The sequence below is a fragment of the Sinocyclocheilus grahami genome, unplaced genomic scaffold (assembly GCF_001515645.1).
Source record: "Sinocyclocheilus grahami isolate Dianchi unplaced genomic scaffold, SAMN03320097.WGS_v1.1 scaffold30.1, whole genome shotgun sequence".
Lineage (NCBI taxonomy): Eukaryota > Metazoa > Chordata > Actinopteri > Cypriniformes > Cyprinidae > Sinocyclocheilus > Sinocyclocheilus grahami.
The window spans coordinates 612,244-633,904 of record NW_015505209.1 but is presented as its reverse complement, the minus strand read 5'-3'; the positions used below and the strand labels follow the sequence as shown (position 1 = coordinate 633,904).

The following is a 21,661-nucleotide window of genomic DNA, read 5'->3' as shown; positions in this document are numbered from 1 at the left end:
TCCATTCAGCAGTCTAAAGATGTCATATCATATCTCTGCAACAGTCACACGTCGTCATACTCCTGGTCAATGCTAACAGTGGCAATAGCTTTACACTGAAAATATGGCATTACATTTTGCAGGTGGAATGTTTCTATATTAAACATATGCAGCATTATTTCCATGGCAACGTCTTGTTTCAGAGTGATTCAAAGCTGGAGTGGTCCCTCGTATGATAATAGTTTAAACGTAGTTCTTTAAAGGGAGAAATTATCTTAAAATGCTCAGCTTTAGGATTTTATCTTCTCTCTGAGGAGTGAAATGGAGGCAGGATGTGTTATATCAGTAAGAACAAGGACTTGTATCTGAAGCCAGGTTTTTAGCATATGAAATTCATGGCTCTTGTTTTCTCAAGCGTATCCTTTTTATAATCGAGGGCAGGCTGTTGAATAATATATTCTTACATTGCACTTTTGAAGATATAGGGGGTCAATAAGTGAAGCTAAATGCTTATGGAGCATTTTGCAGTGTAAACACATTTGGTCTGTTTTCACAGTAAGCAGTCTTCCATTCAACTGGTAAATTTTGATCATTGGAGAGAATACAAATTATTTGCACATTTCTTTTACTGAATCATATCAAAAAAGTTAAATAGTGTGAGACAAATAATCACTACTGTTGCTAAGCTGAGGTGACAAATATTTAAAGAGTGCTTAGGGAAAACTCACCCTTCTTTTTCCTCAAAGTGGCTTTAACATAAAAGAACAATTCAGCTTTATTCAAGTATTCAAATTCAGAGATAATTTCCAGAAAACACGACGAGGAGAACCAACGTTTGGAATACACTATTCCTCCACATGGCATTGACCTGTGCATAATGTAATGCCATTTTAGACGGAAAGCAACAACAAATTCATGCAGTTAACTTTCCAACACTACACAAAACAAGTAGGTTAGTATCCAATATAACAAAAAAGACAATTAATTTCTTATTACACAATATAAACAAGAATTTAATACGCGCTTAATACTGCTTACCCTTTGTGCCATTGTTTAATTAGTAATAATTAAATCAGCATGACCCATCAAACCCTAGATTTAGCTGTGGTCACCAGAATAAATCTTCCACAATCCAACAAGGATCCGCTCAGGTGAAATGCGTCATGCTTTAATAGTGAATGTGAAAGTAATACTTTAGTTTTTTTTAGTGGGGACTACACAAAAACTGAGACGCAAAAAGGCCAATCACAAATAATCACAAATCTTAATAAATATATATAACAAAGTCACATGCATGCCAGGGGAAACACAACATTACAATTTGTACATACATTTCATTAAAATAATTTTGTAAATAACTGTATCGTACCTTTATCCACTTTTAGGTCAGCATGCAGGAAAATAAAACAACATCAAAGTTCATTTCATAATGAACGGTGGCTGTAGAATAACAACAAAAATTGTCACAGGTTAAAAATGCATTTTTAAGGGCCGTTCAAACAAGACATGTTTTTGTATTTAGCAATAACTAGACAGTTGAACGCGATGGATTTTTAAATTTTGTTTAAATCTTGATGTTGTCTTAAAAAAAACGCAGCTCTCATGGCGTGAGACACCAAAATACAAAGCAATAACTGCCAAGACAAAATGCAAGAACACAACCTGTGTGAACAGTCCTTTATCTTGTAAAAACGTATTAAGTAACACCAGACACTGGATGAGATGTTTCTGCATGCCATGACTGTGCTTACCTAGGTCTTCTAGCTCTGAGGTCATAGATTTTGAACGCATGGACAAGGCTGTGGAGGGAGCCCTCCGTGGTGGCAGGGGCGCTATAGCAACAAACCAAAAAAAAACACACAGCAGGTACAGTAGATGCTTAGCCATAGGCTGTAGCATCCCCATGGGGAGGCATTGTATACAACATTAACTCTTGCCGAGGTTTGTCGATTCTCATTTTAAATAATAAATGAGAGAGAAGAGCTTAAAAACACAAAATTAGTAGTGTTAGTAAAATCAAAAACTACTATTAGCATTATGGAAAAGCAATGGTTAGAATTACATGAAAGGGGTTTTGTTTGCTTCATTTTCAATCATATGATTAACATGTTCCTTCATAGCCCAGGTAGTCAAGAAATACTGAATAAATCAAGACATTTACCTTTCTTTCGAGCCGTGTCATCAGGGTCTAGATTTCGACTGACTGTCACCACTTTGATAATTAAGTGGTTGCCGCCGTGACGAATCATGTTGACCACTTGTTTGTGGCCCACTTTGACGACATTGTCCTGGTTCACCTATAAAAAAAGAGGAACAATTTAGCTTGTTTCAGGCATGCTCAGATGTTCACAAAGCAATAATTAGTCAAATGCACTGATGTGCATAATTCATTTCCTGCTTTTTGCTGTTTAAAAATACAGTGAAATGGTTTGACGTACATTTTTTTGTGTTGATATGGCTGGACATATCAATTGCTCATTAAAAAGCCTTCTGTTTAAGTCACACAGCCAAACCACAGCTATGTTCAGAATTGTCAGCTCAATGCATGCTGCATATTTACTGAAAAGTATATATTTTATGATATAAAATATATAAAAAATAAATGAATCAAAAGTGACCGAAAAGCCCTTTACTCTTTTACAAATTCTATTTCAAATAAATGTTCTTTTGAAATTTCTATTTGTTTCACTTTTTTTTTTACAGAAATATTAAGCAGAACAACTGTTTTCAACATTGATAATAATAAGAAATGTTTCCTGAGTAACAAATCAGCATATTAGAATGATTTATGAAGGATCATGTGACACTGAATGGCTGCTGAAAATTCTGCTTTGCCATCACATAAATATATTACATTTTAAAATACATTAAAATAAAATACAAAACGGATGTTTTAAATTGTACAATTTTATTTCACAGTATTAAAGTTTTTACTGTGTTTCTGATCAAATAAATGCGGCCTTAGTGAGCATAAGAGACAGTGAAAGATTAGTTACTTTTATTGATATTAAGGGAAAGGATACATTTTTATTCTAGAAAGCATTTTTTTGGTACAAAAAATTCTATGTCCCTTAGCAAACAGTTGTCATCAATATTTTTGGTCTTTTTTTTTTAACCAGAAGAAAAGAGCTATACTGTTTAAATGCATATTTAAGTTGATTTCATTAACCTTTAGAAGTACCTTAGCATAAATATGGCCTCAGAGCTACTAACTAAAAGCCCACAAACTACAATTTTGATTTCATAGGGCTTTAACTTCTGTATACTACATCATAGTGGAGTAAATTGATTGTGAGCATTTAGCTACACAACCACAAGCATCAACACCAAAGTTACGAAATCATTATTTTATCCACAGTATGTTTTATAAATTTAACCTTATCAATTTTCTTCATATACACTTAAACGGTCACAATCCTAGTGAGAGCTGTCAGTGTAAAGGCATCAGAGGGCAGTAAATCAAAATGGGGTTTAAATGTTTAAGAGGGACATTCAATCTGCCACTGAGCCATTACTGGTGAGCTAAATCGAATTCAGCTACAGCAGAAACGATTTGCAAGTGGTGATAACCGTTGATATATGTGCAACATTCATCACCAGATATTTTTTCATCATCTCTTTTCAACAAAGGTGTAATTCCAATGACTCCAACCAGACTTAAAACTTACTCTGAGGGAGAAACAATCTGCATTCAACATTTCTTACTTGCTGCATGAAAGTGGAAAACAAACTCCCACAACTATTTGAATAGGTTTTAAAAATTATTTTTGACACGAGTTACCAGCTCACAACTTCAGACCACAGAATGTTTGGAAACAATACTGTATTTTTTAAAGTGCCCCTATTATGGATTTTTGAAAATTACCTTTCATGCAGTGTGTAACACAGCTCTAAGTGAATGAAAACATCCTGCAAAGTTTTAAATTTGAAAGTGCACCGTGTATAAAGTTATTGTCTCTCAAAAAAAAAGAGTCGACTCTAAATCATTGAAACGAGTCTTTTTAAAACGAATCCCAAGCCGTTTCATATTGACGTCAACATGAAACATTACCAGATTGCCTGCCCACTTTTTGGTCTTTTCTTATTGGTCTGAATGAAAATGCAAATTCATTCTTTGCCACTAGGTGCCGCTTTTGGAGCGGTAAAAATAGCGGTTTCGCTATTTTTAGCGGTAACGCTGTACACAAAGCAGCCTGCGCTCACAAACAATGCTTTATCAGGCATTACAGGCATGATGAAATGAAAATGAGACCAATTGGACCAATCACCGCAGATTAGTGTCACGCAAAGGAGGGGTATGGAAAAATTAATCTTCTGGGAGTCGTTGAGCAAGTAAGATAAAAATAAATAAATGCATATTCTAAGACAATGAAAGTGAACTAGTGCTGTCAAACGATATATCGCACCCAAAATAAGTTTTTGTTCACATAATATATGTGTGTGTACTGTGTATAGTTATGTATATATATATAAATGCAAACACATGCATGTATTATGTATTTTTCAAAATATATATTGTATGTGTGTGCTTTTATATATAAATAATAAATATACACAGTACACAAACATATATACAGTAAAATAAAACTTTTATTATGGATGCGATTAATTTAGATTAATTGTTTGACAGCACTAATATGAACCTTTCATTACCCATAATATGAGCACTTTTAATTGTCAGAAGAAAACTTGAACATCGCTTGCTCGTGCAAGACTCACACCAGGATGTTGTGGGTGGATGCAAAGTCATTGCTATGGTGTTCAGAATGGTTGCTAGGGTGTTCTGGGTGGTTGCTAGGTGGTAGATTACTGACCCGAGTCAAAAATTCAGCTGTATGCGTAGAAAAGTAGTATTACACCTAACAATAACATGCCACACGATTTGACATCAAACTCATCCTAAATTATAAGAAACAGTAATAGTGATAGCTGCCTTAGCAAGCAGCGCTAATGACTATGATAAGATGTTGATATTCTCACGATACAAATCGTCAAATAAAAAGCACTGCAGGCAAATTAGAGAGACACCCCTGCTCCTGTGGCATTTCTCAAGCAAAACGATAAACACAGGCACTACGAAACAGATCAGCAGAGAGAAAATGAGAGAGACAGGTTTGGAGAGATTTTAGAGTATGCCTTTTACCGAAGAAAAGGTTACGTGAATAAGCTTGGGTAACCTAGGAAACAGCCGAGGAGCCGAAGTCGTCTTCATGACGAAGAGAGCTGAGCTGCTCCTTTTATTCCTTTGTGTATGTTTGTGTGATTCATAAATGCTGTGAGTGTGATGAGAGCAAGGGACTACGTATGTGATTGTATGAGAGAGATTGCCATTCGTTCCAATTAAATAAAATTAGCTGAAGTTAGAAAGCAAGCCGAAATCAATGTGGGACCAGGCGTGAAAGCCCCACTTGGAAAGCCAGGTTAGTTAAAAAAAGTAACAGCCTTTAACGTCAATCACCGTTACCTTTTCTACATCTCTCGCTATTGTGGATTTTCATACTGTGCATTCCAGAAGACAAAATAACTCTGCATTACATCTTCGAGCTTGACCTTATGACAGATGATGTAAATTTAGAGAGATTGAGAAGGAGAGCGAGAGAGAGAGAAAGCTCTGTGAATCATGAGCTGTAATCGCAACTCATGGCAGTGCAGATTTTTGCAGTGCTCTAGTTTTTGGTGAGTGCTGGAGGAAGGGGGTGGGCACAAATTTCCCAGCATTCTCACTGACCTCCAGTCTCTCGGCATGTCACACACTGGTAATGAGATTTGGGCTCATTTAGGAAGTGCTGGGACCAGATGTAGATAAAGCTCACAAAACAGCACAATCTCAGCATGGCCACTTCATCTTGATAATCTCATTATGCTGGAACCGTGCCAAATCCAACCAAACTGAGCAGTCAGCACAGGATCCTGATTTTGTGTTGTTTTAGATATCAGGACATGGAATAATCAGTCATTCATTACTCACCCTCATGTTGTTCCAAAAATATATACAAATTTTTCCTTAAGATACAAAAGGATAATTTTGAAGAAACATCTTGCAGGTTTGTTAGCAGTGACCTGACCACAGACTAACAAAAGGGATCCTAAGGTGTCATCTCTGACTACTTTAATGATACTTTTATAGTGTTTTTTTGTCCTTGACAGCCTGTGGTCACTATGAGTTATCATTGCAGTTATACAGGTTGAGAGCAACATGAAGGTGAATAAATAATGCAAATTCTGTTATCATTTATTCACCCTCATGTACACTCTTAAAATAAAGGTTCCAAAAGGTTCGCAGGAATCCCATAGAAGATCCATTTTAGGTTCCTCAAATAACTTTTTCATGAAAATAACCACTTTTTCAAAGTGAAATACATTTTAATAATCTACAGAATGTTTGTCACTACAAAGATTATTTTGTGGTTTTAGAAAGGTTCTATGAATGTTTTCAGTGACCATAGATGCCAATCAAGAACTTTGATTTTTTTGTAAAGATTCAAACCTGACTTTTTTTTCTGTGGAAAACAAAAGTAGAAATTTTGAAAATGGTTCATCTGAGCAGGTGAAGAACGCTTAGCTACCTTAAAAAAAAACAAAGCAAAAATTTTTTTATTTGAGATGCATATACTGTATAATGATGTGTTTTTAAACTATATTATTAAACTGACAAATCAGAGTGGATTTACAAACAGAGTAACACAATTTGTACAAAAACACTTAACATAAAAAATTCATAAAGGAGTAATGAATCATTATCAGCTGTAACCTTTAAGACCAATTTGGTTAAGTATCATAAGCATGCTTATGGATAACACAACAGGTGGAGTGAGATAAATATACATAAAACTGGAAAATTAGTAACAGATGGATAAACACTTTGAACTGTCCAAATTGCTGAAGGAACTGAGTGAACTCATTGTCACCATATGTAATTTTGCCAATTAAAGGAGCAGAGAAAAAGTAGACATTCATTTATAAACTTAATTGTTTATATTAGTCATAGTTACATGTGTAAACATATTTATTCTATACAGGATATGCTTTTATTATGAAGGAACGTACCTGTGTATATTCTTTAAAATATCTATTTTGTATTACATGGGGGGGAAAATACAGTTTATTCATTTTCAGGTGAACTATTCCATTAAGAGTTAACCACGTTGATCTGAGTCTCTGTGTGTCCCAAAACCGAAATCAGGTTAAAGACAGCTTTGGATGCAAAACTGGATTTTAGGAGGTTGTTGTACATACATCTAAACACACCAAAAAGCGATTTGCAAGGTTGCTAGGGTGTTCTGGGTGGTTGCTAGGTGGTAGATTACTGACCCGAGTCAAAAATTCAGCTGTATGCGTAGAAAAGTAGTATTACACCTAACAATAACATGCCACACGATTTGACATCAAACTCATCCTAAATTATAAGAAACAGTAATAGTGATAGCTGCCTTAGCAAGCAGCGCTAATGACTATGATAAGATGTTGATATTCTCACGATACAAATCGTCAAATAAAAAGCACTGCAGGCAAATTAGAGAGACACCCCTGCTCCTGTGGCATTTCTCAAGCAAAACGATAAACACAGGCACTACGAAACAGATCAGCAGAGAGAAAATGAGAGAGACAGGTTTGGAGAGATTTTAGAGTATGCCTTTTACCGAAGAAAAGGTTACGTGAATAAGCTTGGGTAACCTAGGAAACAGCCGAGGAGCCGAAGTCGTCTTCATGACGAAGAGAGCTGAGCTGCTCCTTTTATTCCTTTGTGTATGTTTGTGTGATTCATAAATGCTGTGAGTGTGATGAGAGCAAGGGACTACGTATGTGATTGTATGAGAGAGATTGCCATTCGTTCCAATTAAATAAAATTAGCTGAAGTTAGAAAGCAAGCCGAAATCAATGTGGGACCAGGCGTGAAAGCCCCACTTGGAAAGCCAGGTTAGTTAAAAAAAGTAACAGCCTTTAACGTCAATCACCGTTACCTTTTCTACATCTCTCGCTATTGTGGATTTTCATACTGTGCATTCCAGAAGACAAAATAACTCTGCATTACATCTTCGAGCTTGACCTTATGACAGATGATGTAAATTTAGAGAGATTGAGAAGGAGAGCGAGAGAGAGAGAAAGCTCTGTGAATCATGAGCTGTAATCGCAACTCATGGCAGTGCAGATTTTTGCAGCTCTCTAGTTTTTGGTGAGTGCTAGAGGAGGGGGCTGGGCACAAATTTCCCAGCATTCTCACTGACCTCCAGTCTCTCGGCATGTCACACACTGGTAATGAGATTTGGGCTCATTTAGGAAGTGCTGGGACCAGATGTAGATAAAGCTCACAAAACAGCACAATCTCAGCATGGCCACTTCATCTTGATAATCTCATTATGCTGGAACCGTGCCAAATCCAACCAAACTGAGCAGTCAGCACAGGATCCTGATTTTGTGTTGTTTTAGATATCAGGACATGGAATAATCAGTCATTCATTACTCACCCTCATGTTGTTCCAAAAATATATACAAATTTTTCCTTAAGATACAAAAGGATAATTTTGAAGAAACATCTTGCAGGTTTGTTAGCAGTGACCTGACCACAGACTAACAAAAGGGATCCTAAGGTGTCATCTCTGACTACTTTAATGATACTTTTATAGTGTTTTTTTGTCCTTGACAGCCTGTGGTCACTATGAGTTATCATTGCAGTTATACAGGTTGAGAGCAACATGAAGGTGAATAAATAATGCAAATTCTGTTATCATTTATTCACCCTCATGTACACTCTTAAAATAAAGGTTCCAAAAGGTTCGCAGGAATCCCATAGAAGATCCATTTTAGGTTCCTCAAATAACTTTTTCATGAAAATAACCACTTTTTCAAAGTGAAATACATTTTAATAATCTACAGAATGTTTGTCACTACAAAGATTATTTTGTGGTTTTAGAAAGGTTCTATGAATGTTTTCAGTGACCATAGATGCCAATCAAGAACTTTGATTTTTTTGTAAAGATTCAAACCTGACTTTTTTTTCTGTGGAAAACAAAAGTAGAAATTTTGAAAATGGTTCATCTGAGCAGGTGAAGAACGCTTAGCTACCTTAAAAAAAAACAAAGCAAAAATTTTTTTATTTGAGATGCATATACTGTATAATGATGTGTTTTTAAACTATATTATTAAACTGACAAATCAGAGTGGATTTACAAACAGAGTAACACAATTTGTACAAAAACACTTAACATAAAAAATTCATAAAGGAGTAATGAATCATTATCAGCTGTAACCTTTAAGACCAATTTGGTTAAGTATCATAAGCATGCTTATGGATAACACAACAGGTGGAGTGAGATAAATATACATAAAACTGGAAAATTAGTAACAGATGGATAAACACTTTGAACTGTCCAAATTGCTGAAGGAACTGAGTGAACTCATTGTCACCATATGTAATTTTGCCAATTAAAGGAGCAGAGAAAAAGTAGACATTCATTTATAAACTTAATTGTTTATATTAGTCATAGTTACATGTGTAAACATATTTATTCTATACAGGATATGCTTTTATTATGAAGGAACGTACCTGTGTATATTCTTTAAAATATCTATTTTGTATTACATGGGGGGAAAAATACAGTTTATTCATTTTCAGGTGAACTATTCCATTAAGAGTTAACCACGTTGATCTGAGTCTCTGTGTGTCACAAAACCGAAATCAGGTTAAAGACAGCTTTGGATGCAAAACTGGATTTTAGGAGGTTGTTGTACATACATCTAAACACACCAAAAAGCGATTTGCAATTGTAAAATTATCATTGATTATAACCGTTTGTGATTTCACAGCACAATAACAGACATAAATACACAACACGCACATACAGATCTTGACTGATGGATGTGTGTGACATGTGGTGAGCAGCCCACACTTGATTAAAATCTGATGAAATTAGCAGGCGATTATCCTCTGCACACAGAGTCAGCACAGAAAATAAACCATAAAACGATAAGCCTTCCATTTGGCTAATCATATCTGTTCAGCTCAGGGTCGTTCTGGTCACATTGTCTCAATGCAAACGTATAAAAAAGTAAAATAAAATAAAATAAAAATCTCATAAACCAAATTAATTTCATTGCTTCTCTGCAGTCCCCAGATGCATCACACAATTTATGCTTGCTGTTCTATTCAAGGACCTTAGAGATTGTCTCTCTCTCTCTCTCTCTCTGTGTGTGTGTGTTCACGTGCTGTTCATCCAACTTGAGAGTGTGTGTCTGTGACAGAGAATCTACAGGGACCTCCATATTTCATGAAGGATGATTTTGTGTCACATCTGGTCACTTCCAGAAGAATAAAGATGTGTACTCCACACACACACATACACTCATATATATATATACTTGCTCACTTAGCGATTATGTAACAGTCTATCCATGTTCACCCTTGTGGTTACATAATGCCACTCTGTGAACTAGGAGACCCCCTCCAGGTATCTCCACATAAACTTAAGACACTAACTAGTAGTAACAGAACAGTGAGGATACATGGACAAGGGAAGACTTTTACTATTTTATTTAAACCATAAAAAACAGGAACCACTCATCTACAGACCAGCACAAAAACATCTAAACTAATGTTATATATTATACAAGAAGCCTGGAGAACATTATTTATGAGGTTTTTTTGAAGCAAGTTTTGAAAATAATGCAATTCGGCCCAAACTAGCCTAAAGGGACCTGGGTTTGAGCTTGGCCTATGTTTCGTCCCAATTCAACCCCCCTGTCTTGTCTACTTTCCTGTCTGCTGTATAAAAAGGCCAAGAAAGAAAGAAAAAAGGTGTGCAAATATGTGCATATCATCTGGCAAGGTCTAGTTATGTGTCTAATATCACACCTTAATAATCCAGAAACATCAGGAAATTTGAGACCGCTTGTGTCTTATGAGTGGAAAATTACATTTAAATTTTAAATTAAAGCATGCACTAATATTTATAACATGCAATGCATATAAACAAAAACAGAATAAAAAAGATTAGATATCTACATGATCATCTCTGATATATATATAAACACTTTTTAATTAAATAAAAAAAATTATCTGATAGAAAATATATGCTTCAATCAAAAAAATAGATCAGGCATCTGTACAGCTGAAAAATATGCATAACCGTTTAATACTTTTGTAAGCTGGCATAAAAATAAATAAATAAATATAGGCCTACTGTTTGGACTGGAAAAAATAAGCCCTGGCATTATGTGCTCCAAAAATCGGCCTAACCAGGCCCATGCTGATAATTTAAAAAAAAAAGAAAAAAAAGTCACACATCCTTGAAAAAAAAAACATACAACTCAATGAATTCACATGGCTCCCATCTCTTAATCCCCAAGTCAAATCCACTATCATTACCAAACATGACCCAACGTCAACATCACACTCTCTAATGCGGCCTAGAGAGCTTGCAATCACAGCACTTCTGGCCTGATTTAGAGATTTACAGAAGGTTGTCAGAGGGCAATCATCCAGCCCAGATAAAACTCTATCCCTTCAAATGAAATCTCCCTCTTCCTGATACTTTCCGGAAAGGAGGGCGCTCTTTTGTCTTGAGTGGGGATAATTATGAAGAGTACAGGGGATCTGTACTCTTCACACTCACTCACACACGCACTTAAGCTTCATCCATTTTCCTGTCTGCATTGATCTACGATAGCAGCACAGCTATCAGCTTGGCCTGGCCTGTACTTAAAGAAAGGTTATATGATAAGACCTCTGTGGTCAAGTCTTCTATAGAGGAGATTAAACACAAGATAGTGTGAAAGACTCACTGAGACTATAGAATTTCCATTAAAGATAAAGTGGATGTCTAAACAGCATTTCTGGTCACTGACTATGTCCGGACACAGATAAAAAAATAATTATATACAACTTGTATTAAGTTGCATAACATAATTACTTAAAATGTAAAACTTCTGCAAATAACTGAGGGATATATAACTGAGTTACACTGCATAGAACTTGTCCACACAGGAAGTAGATGGATGCCTGATGCATTTAAGCTTTTTTAATATCCCTAGTGCAAGCCTTACTAAACAAATGCCAGTTTCACCAGATACCATATTTATGGACACCATAATGATGTTAAAGGGGTTATATGATGCGATTTAAATTTTTCCTTTCTCTTTGAAGTGTTACAAGCTCTTGGTGCATAAAGAAGATCTGTAAAGTTGCAAAGACTAAAGTCTCAAATCCAAAGAGATATTCTTTATAAAAGTTAAGAGTCAGCCATGCCTACCTAAAACGGCTCGTTCTAACACACCCCCACATGTCTACGTCACGATGTGGGAAGATTTGCATACCGCCGCCCATAATGGAAAGAAAGAAGGCGTAACTTTTATTCTTGCTGTAGTATTGTTGCTGCCGCCATGTTGTGAAGGTGCTGTGTGTTTCGTTGTGAAAGCGAAAGTACTTTGTTTGGTCTTTCAAAAGAGGACGATATCTGCTTCTCATGCCTGGAGCTGATCCGTGCTGGTCGCTGAGGAAATACATCAACTTCGCGCTGTGGATTGCCGGATCGGCTTTCACCGTGGATGAAGCGGAGTCCAGCCCGGGGTCATCACATGTGGTTGCCGCAAGCCTGCCGGCCCCGCTGTTCTCAAGCCCTCCCGCCGCCGCTCACTCAAGGCCGCCGTGTGTGACACTGTGTGTTTCGTTGTGAAAGCGAAACTACTTTGTTTGGCCTTCCAAAAGAGGACGATATCGCTTTCTCATGCCTGGAGCTGATCCGTGCTGGTCGCTGAGGAAATACATCAACTTCGCGCTGTGGATTGCCGGATCGGCTTTCACCGTGGATGAAGCGGAGTCCAGCCCGGGGTCATCACATGTGGTTGCCGCAAGCCTGCCGGCCCCGCTGTTCTCAAGCCCTCCCGCCGCCGCTCACTCATGACTCACAGACTGTAAGTACGTTTTCATATTTAAAGGATTTGTCACTAACGATTCAAACGTGACTTTTGGGCAGTGTAGAGTAGTGCTTGTTGTTTGTAATTTCTCCGATCACAAATGCAGACATGGTTTTATGCGATGCAATGCGTAAAAAGACAGTTATAAGTCATTATAATCCGTAATTATGTCCCCACTAGATGCAACAAATGCCTCGTTTTTAATGGGTTTTAATGTTTTTGTATCGTCGCTCCTGCTGGACAGGGCATCACAGTATGGTAAGGGGCGTAACATTTCCATCACACGCTTGAGGTATTCGGCAAATCACAACGCACTGGATAGCTGGCTAATCACAGCACTCCTCGCATTTCAGACCGATGAGCTTTGTAAAAATCGACGCGTTTCCGAAAGGCGGGGCATAGAGGAGAAACAATAATGTACAGTATGTGTTTTTTGAACCTTAAACCGCATAAACACATTTGATTACACCAAATAATGTTATTTTTAGCAGCATTATATGACCCCTTTAATGCCACAGTATTTCTTAAATCAAATCATACAAATCATATTAAAATTCTTATTAAGGTAAGTTTGACCATAAGCACATTGGCCATATTTGCTTTCACTAGTTCATTTTTACTGTTAAAAAATTACAAATGGTCAGTGCCGATAGCCGCAGCATGCAGACATGAAGCGCCATTGCGCTGAGGGCGTACCGAGTTTGAATCCAAGCTAAAGGACCTTTCCCGATCCCGGCCCCTCTCTCTCCCCCACTTAATTTCCTGTCTCATCTACACGGTCCTATAACAATAAAGACAAAAAATATCTTTAAAAAAATGAAAAATTTATATTAAAAGTACAAATATTTGACATATTTATTTAATTTATTAATTAATATGATGTCATAACAGCTGCATTCATAACAATTTTACAAGAATGAGGTCGGTAAGATTTTTAATGTTTTTCAAAGAGGTTTCTTATGATCACCAAGGCTGCATTTATTTGATCAACAATACAGTAATATTGTGAAATATTATTACAATTTAAAATAACAGTTTTTTATGCATTTTATGTGATGGCAAAGCTGAATTTTCAGCAGCCATTAAATTTTATACGATCCTTCGGAAATCATTCTAATATGCTGATTTGCTGCTCAAGAAACATTTCTTATTATTATAAACAGTGAAAACAGTTGTGCTCCTTAAAATATTTGTGGAAACCATAAATTGTTTAGCATTGATCAATACAAGGTTCAAAAGAACAGAATTTATTGAAAATATAATATTGTAATTATCTTGCTGTCACTCCTGATTAACTTAATGCATCCTTGCTGAATAACAGTATTGATTTCTTTAAAAGAAAAAGAACAATAGTGTAAAAGCACCATGGTATTACCATCCCATCGCATAACTGAAACTGCCACATTGCTTTGCTTAAAGAACAACTGCATTGTCACTGCAGAAATCAGTCCTGTGAGCACCAACAAGCCAAAAGATCATCTCACAGTGTAGAAACCCCTAAACCAGGCTTAGAGAGCCGAAATGGAGAAAGCCAGCCTCTCAGGAGGAAACCATCATATAGCATATTGCAGTTACATGCATGCCTAAACAACCATGAGAGCTAATTTCTATCATGTAATAGAGTCTTTCGCCCCTGAAATCCAAGCACTCAGGTATTGGAATCCATTATGAAGGTGTATTTTTATATCAATACAAACAGGAAAAGAAATGTTTACACGCGGCCCAGTGCTGCACTCCAATGAAGAAAAAAACAACCTCAAACCGCTACCTCGCTTTCATCACTGCACTCAGACACAATGCTGGTGCCGTTGCTAGGCGACCGTTGCTCTGTGTTACAACATGAGACCTGGACCATCACATACACGCAAGAGGAAGGTCAGTAGCATCACTGGATTCCGTTATTCTGGAAATATTAAAAATAGGAATATCTATTTCGTGATGCTTAAAAATGGAAATCGCGAAACGTGCCGGCCGGTAACTTTTACATTTAGTGTGACAGAGCAAAAGCTATGTACTGCGCTATACATGGTTCGCAGTGCGTGAGGAGCAGGTTTTGGTGACAGGTTGTACGGTTATAAGGCCATGTGGACGCTCGCAGGCATCTCCTACAGTCCACAGACTTCCTCCCTGCTGGTTCTCTCTGTGCACACAGAACATTCTGGAGAGAAAGCATTACAGACGAGAGAGATGTCCAACCGTCAACAAACACATCAACCAGCCATCACATTTAACGTTAGCAAATCTTTTGAGCTACATAACCACAATTACATATTTTCATGGCGTTTGTGACAGTGCGAACCAAAAATACTTCAGTGCTGCTGCTCTTTTAAACCACTAAAATAGTTTTAAAGCAGCATGTGCTTTTTGTGTCAGTTTAGATGTTATGCAATGCACCTCCTAAATTCATGAAATAGCCTGATATAATTATTAAAAATGTTCGATCAAACATGGCTTTACGATTATATTTTCTAACAGCATGCACAACTTTTTTTTTTTTTTACAGAAGTTGGTGAGCCCTGCAAATGCATTATAGGTCAGTCAAAACTGATTATTTTATGGAATTGATAACTCATGCCCTGAGATACACTATTACCTAGGGCTGAGCGATAAAACGGTAATGATAATTATCGCAATATAATTTTCCTGGATAAAATGGTATCAACAGTTCGATATAATGTTTATGTGCCAAAAGTGGAACGTAACAGCGCTACTCATTTGAACCGCGCCACACTGACCGTTTATCCGCTTGGCTAAAAGTTCAAACGGCAGCACAGCGTGAGCTCACTAGAGCAGATACGTTTACTTGCTGATGAGTCTCGGTCACATGACACTAAACAGCGCTGTGAGATCCAGTGTAAAGCGCTTGAATTCAGCAAAGAACACAAATTACTCTGTGATTTAAACTAGTTTAAAGCTGGATGAAACAGCGCTGACAAACAGGAGAAACAATGTGCGCAACGATAGAGATATTTCAATATACAAATCACATAATTTACCATGGATTTACTAACTGCACCATGCTATTGTGGCAGAAATGTGGGATATTCATATCGAATTTTATTATATTATTGATATAGACATGTATTAATTTATTAAAGGAGTAATAGAATATAGCGTTTGTGCATTTATATTAAATGTATTTAGACAATTGTATTTAGACTCAAGCTACTACTACTGTCAACTCAAGCTGCTGTCAAATGTGCATTTCTAGAAGACATAAAAATTTATATTATTAATATTGCAGCCTGCACTGCAAACTGTGCTGAAGATTTAAACGATATCACTCATTAGAACATGCAGGAAAAAGTGTAAGTGACTGGGAAAGTGTAAAGAATAAAGAAAAAATGTGTTTGTCACATTCTGACCATAAAGAGTAGTTTAAAACTACAATTAACAGTCTGGTTTCTACAACTTTCACTTAGGAGCAAAAATCTGCCCTTAAACATGAAAGAAATAAAAATTTGAAATGTATCATGATAATTATCGATATCGACTGATATGAAAAAATTTGATCAAGACAGTAACATTTTTCATATCACCCAGCCCTACTATTACCTCTTGTATACAGAAAAGAAAGGTAAGTAAGATGCACAAATGTGATCAGATGAGAGTAAAGAGAAAGAGAGATACTCGTGCCCACACACCAAGGGCAAGTGGGTGTAGATGTATTTTCAGTAAATCCACCATTCTATTTTGTAGCTTCCTGCTTGATCATAACACCCTTCATAAGCGACACCATTTCTTAGAGTTTCTTATAGGCAATAAGATTAATTCATTGACTCTCAAAAGCTCCAGGAAATGTAGGAGTGAGAATCTGCAATTCAACCTCTGGTGCAGTTCACAGAAGGTAAAACAAATAGATATTTACATCTCTACCAAATTTACTGCAAGCTTTCGTCATTAACGTAAAGTAAAACCAGTTCAAGTTCTCTGTGAGAGCTTCGCCTTGCTTTGTCCAGAAGGCTAGATTGTCCCTGGGACCTGACACATCCATACACCAAAGTGTGAGAGAACAAAACAGCAGCGGCTCAACCTGACGGTCAATATCCTCGACTGGACGATTAAAACGTGTTTATTGTTTCCGTGGTATTTGGGGAGAAGAGACGATGAATGAATTTATATACACAATTTATATACACGCTTTTTACATATACAAATATATTATGCCAGACTAATCTAAGTCACCTCTAAGAGTGGTTAGAGTGCAATATTGCATTTGCATACACTTATGTTTTATATTTTATAAATTACAACATTGAGCGAAGCTTATCACATTTTTAAATCATGAATCTAGATTAAAACTTACATAAGATTTCTATACATTTATATTAATATTTTAGGTGCTGTAACTAGTAACTACTATTTCTTTATATTTTGCCGTTTTCTAAAGTCACACTTTCTCCTTCACTAGTTAGTTTTAAATAATCTGGCACTGTGATAAATTAATTTATCTTAAGTATAAATATTTCACATAGTATCTCAATTAATATCGCAATACACTTGAAAAAAATTATTAGCAAAATTGCATTGAAAATAGTTTTAGCATGCGCAGTACATCAGCAACCTATTAGATATTAAAACTGTCATTAGCATTGTAGCAACGTACGTTACACTTCCTGCAAAATTACATAATCAAAATGCAGCTCCCACTGCTCTATCATAGAAACATTCTGTCTTAGTTACATTTAGACTTTTGGATTACTGTAAGGAGCTAATAATTCATGAAATCTTCGCCGCTCATGAGAGCCAATCATTTTCTTCCCTTCTCCCCTTCCATGCGGTGCCGAGATCTTGGATCTGCTCTCTGTGCTTTAACACAAAGTGAGTGTTCTCTTGAATTTTGCATGCAAATGAACTTATTTTGCTGATGCAGAAAGGAGGACAACATTCCCAATGCTTTTCGTGTCTCGTGGTCAGTCATCGCTGAAGTGTCAGTTCAGCCAGAACTGAGGGGCCAAGACAGGTGTTTTGCAGATAAACTTCCATCATCATTATATATTTATAATAGGGATGAGCAGGAGGGTTTACTAGTCATTTGACTAGTGATTAAAAGTGACAGTAAAGACATCTTACAAATAATGTTGCTCTATGAAAAAAATGGTTTTCACAAATAAGAAAAATGAAAATTTGCTGTAAATTTACTCACCATCAGACCATTCAGCATATAGATGAGACAATTTTTCCAAATCTCCAAAAAACAGACTGTTTCTTCACTGAAGGATTTGGAGAAATTTAACATTACATTACTTGCTCACCAATGGATCCTCTGCAGTGAATGGGTGCCGTCAGAAACCTGACGGTCAATATCCTCGACTGGACGATTAAAACGTGTTTATTGTTTCCGTGGTATTTGGGGAGAAGAGACGATGAATGAATTTATATACACAATTTATATACACGCTTTTTACATATACAAATATATTATGCCAGACTAATCTAAGTCACCTCTAAGAGTGGTTAGAGTGCAATATTGCATTTGCATACACTTATGTTTTATATTTTATAAATTACGACATTGAGCGAAGCTTATCACATTTTTAAATCATGAATCTAGATTAAAACTTACATAAGATTTCTATACATTTATATTAATATTTTAGGTGCTGTAACTAGTAACTACTATTTCTTTATATTTTGCCGTTTTCTAAAGTCACACTTTCTCCTTCACTAGTTAGTTTTAAATAATCTGGCACTGTGATAAATTAATTTATCTTAAGTATAAATATTTCACATAGTATCTCAATTAATATCGCAATACACTTGAAAAAAATTATTAGCAAAATTGCATTGAAAATAGTTTTAGCATGCGCAGAACATCAGCAACCTATTAGATATTAAAACTGTCATTAGCATTGTAGCAACGTACGTTACACTTCCTGCAAAATTACATAATCAAAATGCAGCTCCCACTGCTCTATCATAGAAACATTCTGTCTTAGTTACATTTAGACTTTTGGATTACTGTAAGGAGCTAATAATTCATGAAATCTTCGCCGCTCATGAGAGCCAATCATTTTCTTCCCTTCTCCCCTTCCATGCGGTGCCGAGATCTTGGATCTGCTCTCTGTGCTTTAACACAAAGTGAGTGTTCTCTTGAATTTTGCATGCAAATGAACTTATTTTGCTGATGCAGAAAGGAGGACAACATTCCCAATGCTTTTCGTGTCTCGTGGTCAGTCATCACTGAAGTGTCAGTTCAGCCAGAACTGAGGGGCCAAGACAGGTGTTTTGCAGATAAACTTCCATCATCATTATATATTTATAATAGGGATGAGCAGGAGGGTTTACTAGTCATTTGACTAGTGATTAAAAGTGACAGTAAAGACATCTTACAAATAATGTTGCTCTATGAAAAAAATGGTTTTCACAAATAAGAAAAATGAAAATTTGCTGTAAATTTACTCACCATCAGACCATTCAGCATATAGATGAGACAATTTTTCCAAATCTCCAAAAAACAGACTGTTTCTTCACTGAAGGATTTGGAGAAATTTAACATTACATTACTTGCTCACCAATGGATCCTCTGCAGTGAATGGGTGCCGTCAGAATGAGAGTCCAAACAGCTGATAAAAATATCACAATAATACACAAGTAATCCACACTACTACAGTCCATCAATTAATGTCTTAAGTAAAAAGCTGCATGTTTGTAAGAAATAGATTTACCATTACAGTGTTTTAACTATAAATTGTCACTTCTGTTCAAAAATATGACTCCGTAATTCATATTAATGCTCCTCCAGTGAAAATGTTCATCCCCTGTTGTCCTCTCACATCAAAATTCACCAATATATTTGTTTAAAGCTGTTCTGGATTAGCTTGTAAATCTGTTCTGTTTTAGCTTGTAAATCTGTGCATGTTTCTCTCCTGTTTCAGACTAGACAACTTTTTCTCTAAAGAAAGCAGTATTAAGGATAGAGGACTCGTATTTTAGCCGGAAACAACAATGTAAAGTTAAAAAGGTCTTGATGAATTTGTTTCTTACAAACACACAGCTTTTCCCTTCATAAGCTGTTAACAGATGGGCTAGAGTTGTGTGGACTACTTTTCTAGATTTTTAACAGCTGTTTGGACTCTCATTCTGCGGCACCCATCCACTGCAGAAGATCCCTAAGTGAGTAAGTAATGTAAAGCTAAATTTCTCCAAATCTGTTCCGATTAAGAAACAAACTCATCTAGGCTACATCTTGGATGGACCGAGAGTAAGTACATTTTCTGAAACTTTTCATTTTTGAGTGAACTTTTCCTTTACGCAGCACCACTGTTTTCAACATTGATGATAAGAAATGTTTTTTTGAGCAGCAAATGAGCATATGATTTTTGATTTTGAAAATGACTTTTTAAGGAACATGACACTGAAGACTGGAGTAATGGCTGCTGAAACTTCAGATTTACATCACAGGAATATATATAATCACTAATTGAACACACTAAAACATGCTTCTTTAAATTCAACTCCTCTAAAGCACCTACGGCCATCAAAGCAGCACTTCTGCAACAAATTCACTGCATTCAACAACACACATATCAAAAAAATTACTATGAAGGATTTGTCCACACCATGAGACATTTTATCACACTTCAGTCTTGCTATTTTTGATCACAAGAACATGTTCTGAGAATAAACCTAACCTGATTGAAGTTTTGTGCTTGCTTATGACCAACAAGCCAACTGTTCAGACAAGCTAAGGACAAGTCGATTCTGAAAATAGGTAGTTTTGTAGATAGCAAATATATAGTGCCATACCAAAAATATAATCTCACTGCTCTAACCAAAATGGAATGTATAATCTGATAATAAGCACAAGGTGGTTAAAAACTGAAATGGTCAGAGTGAGCCCTCATCATGATACTTCTTAGCTGTCTTTGCTCCTTTTTCGGATTTGACAGGTTACAGATCCAAAGTACCTCAGAGGCATTAAAAATTTACCACCTCCAATAAATGCAAGATCACTCTCAGACAACTATCAAATTCAAAGCCCGACTTCTACAAAGAGTCATGATGGGTGATTACCGGCCTGACATTTTCAACTTTCAAATGAATTCTGAGTGTCAAGGTACACCTTTTTTAATTCATTAAAAGTGAGAATTAAAAAAAGATAAGCTAGACTGCCTAAGCAAAGGTTAGTCGTTTAAATGCAACCCAGACCAAAGAGCTCCAGAGACATCAGAAAACGGAGTTTCTGCACAGGACGGACCTCTGTGCGTTCACAGCTTTTTCCAGGAGTGCTCATCTCCTGCGTCTCTAAGCTCCTCTGTCTCATTAAAGATGTAACCATGACCTTTCCTCATATTCACAAGCTCCGACTGTGCATAAACATTCTCCTGTTTGCACTAACGTGTGAATGATTCAGCAGCAAGCTCAAGATGAAGTCCCCTGCATGGGTCGGACATCACTCTTTCCAGCTGATCAGGGACCTTTCCATCCCTTCAGCAAGCAATGGCTTATGAGGCTTTCCAAAACAAACCGTAAGATTATGGAAACCCAATCGTGTTCTTACCTCGATGAGGAAGTCTCCAGTCCTCAAGCCAGCTTTCCATGCCACCCCTCCCTCATCCACAGACTCCAGATACTGCAAAGCAGGGAACGCCGGGGTCGGAGTGAACTCCTCAATAGGAGTATCCGCTAAAATCCAGGCCGTGCCAGACAAGACAGAACCAAAGGAAAGATATCGTAAAGATCAAAAGTCAGTATGCTAGTTTTATGGGCCGATTCAACCTAATTCTGGACTACAAAATATTTTAAATAGTACATATACATATATATTACT

The 21,661-nt window shown here is 36.5% G+C and overlaps 1 protein-coding gene across 1 annotated transcript in view; it reads right to left on the bottom strand.

The window, feature by feature from the left end:
- Window positions 1–21,661, bottom strand: part of LOC107572162 (SH3 and multiple ankyrin repeat domains protein 2-like) — a 104,410-nt gene that overhangs the window by 13,915 nt on the left and 68,834 nt on the right. The window contains exons 16-20 of the mRNA XM_016258574.1: window positions 21,392–21,516; window positions 2,141–2,276; window positions 1,731–1,811; window positions 1,349–1,357; window positions 708–728 (exon numbers count right to left, since the gene is read on the bottom strand). Of these exons, the coding sequence (XP_016114060.1) occupies window positions 708–728; window positions 1,349–1,357; window positions 1,731–1,811; window positions 2,141–2,276; window positions 21,392–21,516 (372 nt within the window). The remainder of the gene's footprint in view (window positions 1–707; window positions 729–1,348; window positions 1,358–1,730; window positions 1,812–2,140; window positions 2,277–21,391; window positions 21,517–21,661) is intronic.